This window comes from Gymnoscopelus braueri (genome assembly GCF_963280865.1).
Source record: "Gymnoscopelus braueri genome assembly, chromosome: 24".
Taxonomy (NCBI): Eukaryota; Metazoa; Chordata; class Actinopteri; order Myctophiformes; family Myctophidae; genus Gymnoscopelus; species Gymnoscopelus braueri.
Window position 1 is genome coordinate 31,576,369 of NC_137626.1, and position 4,550 is coordinate 31,580,918.

General features: G+C 37.2%; 1 protein-coding gene across 2 annotated transcripts in view; it reads right to left on the reverse strand.

Annotated features, from left to right (window-relative positions):
- Window positions 1-4,550, reverse strand: part of LOC308080323 (class I histocompatibility antigen, F10 alpha chain-like) — an 11,084-nt gene extending 6,534 nt beyond the window's left edge. For both annotated transcript variants that reach the window (XM_080422132.1, XM_080422131.1), the window contains exons 1-2: window positions 4,387-4,550; window positions 3,732-3,989 (exon numbers count right to left, since the gene is read on the reverse strand). In XM_080422132.1, coding sequence (XP_080278258.1) covers window positions 3,732-3,989; window positions 4,387-4,435 — 307 coding nt within the window. In that variant the 5' untranslated portion in view covers window positions 4,436-4,550. The remainder of the gene's footprint in view (window positions 1-3,731; window positions 3,990-4,386) is intronic.

The window sequence follows — 4,550 nt, forward strand, 5'->3', positions numbered from 1 at the left end:
GGCGGAAATAGCAACAAGTTGACTTTTCTGAGCAATATGTACTTGTCGGCGTTATTGTCAGGGAGGGGGTTCTGTATCGTTTATGATAGTCAGTCACTTATATTTGATACAGTCTGTTTCTGGCGAAAATGTAACTAATTCGGCGGAAGTAACATTAGCGTTTTCTCACCGTCAGTTGATGCTTCATATCCATAAGAGTCAACACGCCGGGGTCATTTGTTTATTTTTGGAACACAGTTCTTATTTGACGCAATATTAAATACGTCTATGGGATTCAGAACGGGGGTGGAAAACTGCGAACCAGGTAGACAAACAAAGGATGTGTAAATGACGTCAGACTTCGGCGGTCTATTATAGGCGGAAATAGCAAAAAGTTGACTTTTCTTCGAAATATTCACATGGAATACTGGTCCTACCCTTCTATCTATCTATCTATCTTCTATCTAATTTCTTAGATGTCAAAATTCATGAAATGTATTCATGAACATTTGCAAAAAGAAAAAAATTATGCAGAAAAGTCCCTACCTACCTAGTTAATCCTGCTTCATTGACCACCTAATGGTTGGATTTACATCATATTTGCACAGATTGTCTACAGGTAGGACCCCAACACCCAAAACAACCAGAAAGATATGTCAAAATATGCTGTATTGTGAATCAGCAGGATTTTAGGCTCCTACTGTAGGCCTTGTTAAATATTATATTATGAAGTTATTTTTTTCAGAGTTACTTCTAATCCTGATGTATTACTGTAAAATGCCTGCAAACAAAATGACTGCTTAATAACAGGACATGTATTCTGATACCATGTTTTTACCCACTTCATATTCATGTGGAATCTAAGGATGTTTCTCAGGTGGGCCTAATATCCTGATGCCTCAAAACAGATGGAATGACAAAATATAGTTCTATAAGCCTTCTATGGTAGCCAGACTTAAAATGCAGTATGGGCTAAGTAGAATACACTACTGTGTGCCATTCTTAATGAATAATCATCAATCAGCAGCTTATTCTCAATATCATATATTTATTTACTTTTTTGAGCAATGTGGGCGGAACTGACTGACGGGTGCCAAACCGTTTTCCATAAGCTGCTGATTGATGATTATTCATTAAGAATGGCACACAAACAGTGTATTCTACAGCATGTACTTAAGCCATACTGCATTTAGGTTGTATGGGCTTATAGAAATATATTTTGTCATTCCTGAGGCTTTGAGGTGTAGAGATATTAGGCGTACCTGAGAATCATAGATTCCATATGAATATGAAGTGGCAGGGTAAAAACATGGTATCAAATTGTATTCCCTGAAGCAGTCATTTTGTTGTATTTGTAGGCATTTTACAGTATTAATAGATCAGGATTAAAAGTAATTCCGATTTTTTTTTATGCCTTTAACCAGGCCTAAGAGCCTATAAAACCCAATTCACAATACACGCCAATGTTAACATATTTGTCTGGTGGCTTTGGGGTGTTGGGGTCTTACCTGTAGACAATCTGGGCAAATATGATCCCTTTTTCATGCAAGGTGGGGGCAGTTCTGCACTTTCTTGGTGCAGAAACTTTATTGAAGAATGTCATGACCTTTGCAGTCAATGAAAATAGTGTGATGGTTGATAGTTAAGATGACAAGTCAAAGTTATGAAAAAACAATGTCAGGTTTTGTTCTACCTCTGACCAAAATCACAAGTGAATATTCCTATTTCTGCCTTGAATAAGGCCTTATATTATATAAAGGGCTGCTGGGCACTACCTGTAGACCATCTGTGTATAAGTACAATGTGAAAACAACCAGCGTGTAGAACTCCCTATTTCAGGGTAGGTGTGTTTTTGCAGTGGTGAGTCACTTCATGGATGAATTTCATGACTTTTGCAGTAAAAGTAAAATTTGGGACAATCCATTTCATGAAGAGGACAAGTCAAAGTTATGGAAAAACAAGGTGAAGTTTTTTTCTACCCCTGATAGAAGGGTAGGACCAGTATTCCATGTGAATATTTCTAAGAAAAGTCCACTTTTTGCTATTTCCGCCTATAATAAGGCCTTGTATAAAAGGCTGCTGATTCACAATAGAACCAAATTTTGGCATTCTGATTGCTTTAGGATGTAGGGACACTACCTGTAGACCAGCGCTACTCAACCCGCGGCCCGCGGGCCGCATGCGGCCCCAACGCAGCGTCTTGGCGGCCCCTCATGGTCAAACCAAAAATATAATATATATTTTTTTAAGCACAGGATAAAAATATACATTTCCGTTCAAATATATGGGTTGCTAAATTTTTTTTCAAAAACAAACATCAATTGTTACAGGTATAATGCATAGTTTTCTATGCATTTCGGGTTTTTTGGGGGGTTTTACCCCCATCTTTTTTTCGGCCGCACGGCTTTGCCGCGCGCCCTGGATAGGTGTCCCTTATTTCAATCTCTGGGAGTTGGCAACCCTAACCTTGCCATACCTTAGCTTTTGCTGAACTGATGCCACTGGACATACACACAAAATAAACGGGTACAGTGAAAAGAATATGATGTCAAAATGTACATTTTCTTATAACAATAACAATGCGTAGTGTGGGTTACAAAATCGAAAAATCCAAAATAGGACCGTCATTTTTAGCTTGCAGCCCCTTGGACTTTTGGTATTTTGCTGAGTGGCCCCTGAGCCATCTTAAGTTGAGTAGCCCTGCTGTAGACCATCTGTTTAAGTATGATGTAAAACAAAAAGCATCAGGTAGAAAATGAGAAAGGATTGACTTCGAACTCCCTTTTTCAGGGTAGACGTGTTTTGGCAGTGGTGAGTCCCTTTGTGGATGAATTTCATGACTTTTGCAGTAAAAGTAAAACTTCAGTTCTGACCATCCATTTCAGGAAGTGGACATCTTAAAGACAATGTCACATCTAGTTCTACCCCTGATAAAGAGCTGGACCAAAGTTACAAGTACATATTGCTCAGAAAAGTCAACTTGTTGCTATTTCCGCCTATTTAAGGCCTTATATAAAAGGCTGCTGATTCACAATAGAACCACATATTGGCATTCTGATTGTTTTGGGATGTAGGGACACTACCTGTCTACCATCTGTGCAAGTATGATCTAAAAACAACCAGCAGGTAGAAAATGAAAGAGGATTTACTTGGAGCTCTCACTTTCAGCATAGGCGTTTTTTTTGCCTATGTGGTGAGTCACTTCATGGATCAATTTCATGACTTTTGCAGTAAAAGTAAAACTATGTCCCGTTTTGTTCTACTCCGGGGAGGGGTATCTCAAAAACTAAGGCTCTTTTTGAGGGTTTGTTCCTGCACTATATAGACAGTACAGTATATTAACATACACTAGTCTATATACAGTACAGTATATTAACATACACTAGTCTATATACAGTACAGTATATTAACATACACTAGTCTATATACAGTACAGTATATTAACATACACTAGTCTATAGACAGTACAATATATTAACATACACTAGTCTATAGACAGTACAATATATTAACATACACTAGTCTATAGACAGTACAATATATTAACTTATACTAGTCTATAGACAGTACAATATATTAACTTATACTAGTCTATAGACAGTACAATATATTAACTTGTACTAGTCTATAGACAGTACAATATATTAACTTATACTAGTCTATAAACAGTACAATATATTAACATACACTAGTCATAGAGCAGTGCGAGAGCAGTAATGAATACATTAAAGCTTCAGGTAGGTTAGTGTTACCGTCTGATTGGTTGAACCGCTTCATGGCCTCCCCAAGATTGAATTTGCCGATCTGTACATTTCCTCTAAATGTCTCTGTCTTATCCTTCTCATACTGTTGTCCCAGCTTCTCCATCCAGCTCTGTTTGTTCACATAGATGTTGATGTTGCTGTCAAAGTATCCCATCACCTCATCATCCAGGAGGAACACAACCACATTCTCAGGGAATTCACTCAAACCAGTGCTGGTAGTATCAATGGACTTAAAGGAATGAATCGCTGAAAAAGAGCAAAAACGTTTTTAAAATATAGTTTATTTATTTAGCCTATGATGATTTGTTTGACAGAACATGTGTCCTATTATTATTTAGCCTGAAATTATTAAGGTTTTATTGCACCTAATAGAGAAATAAAGTAATAATAATAACACCTAGCCTAAATAATAATAAAAACCGAGGAATGCAAGTATCACTTCAGAAACAATATGATTCGTCACTGTCTGTCATATTTGTGTTGTTATGTGTGAGAATGTCACACATAACACATATAGCATAGCATAGGGGGGATAGCATCTCAAAATCACACTAACATACCTATGTATACATACAGTCACAGACACAGTTCAAATCTCACTCAGACAAAAGTCACAACAAATGGCCTCAAATTAAACTCTTACCTGCAGATGTGGTGTAAAAACAGAGCAACAACACAGTGAAAGCCTTCATCTTCAGATTAAAATATTAGAAAATGTAAAATAAGTTGAAAAGTTGTTCTTAAGATTTCACTGAAACTTCATCTACGACCTTCTGAGATGAAAGCTCTGATCAAATGGCTGCTCAA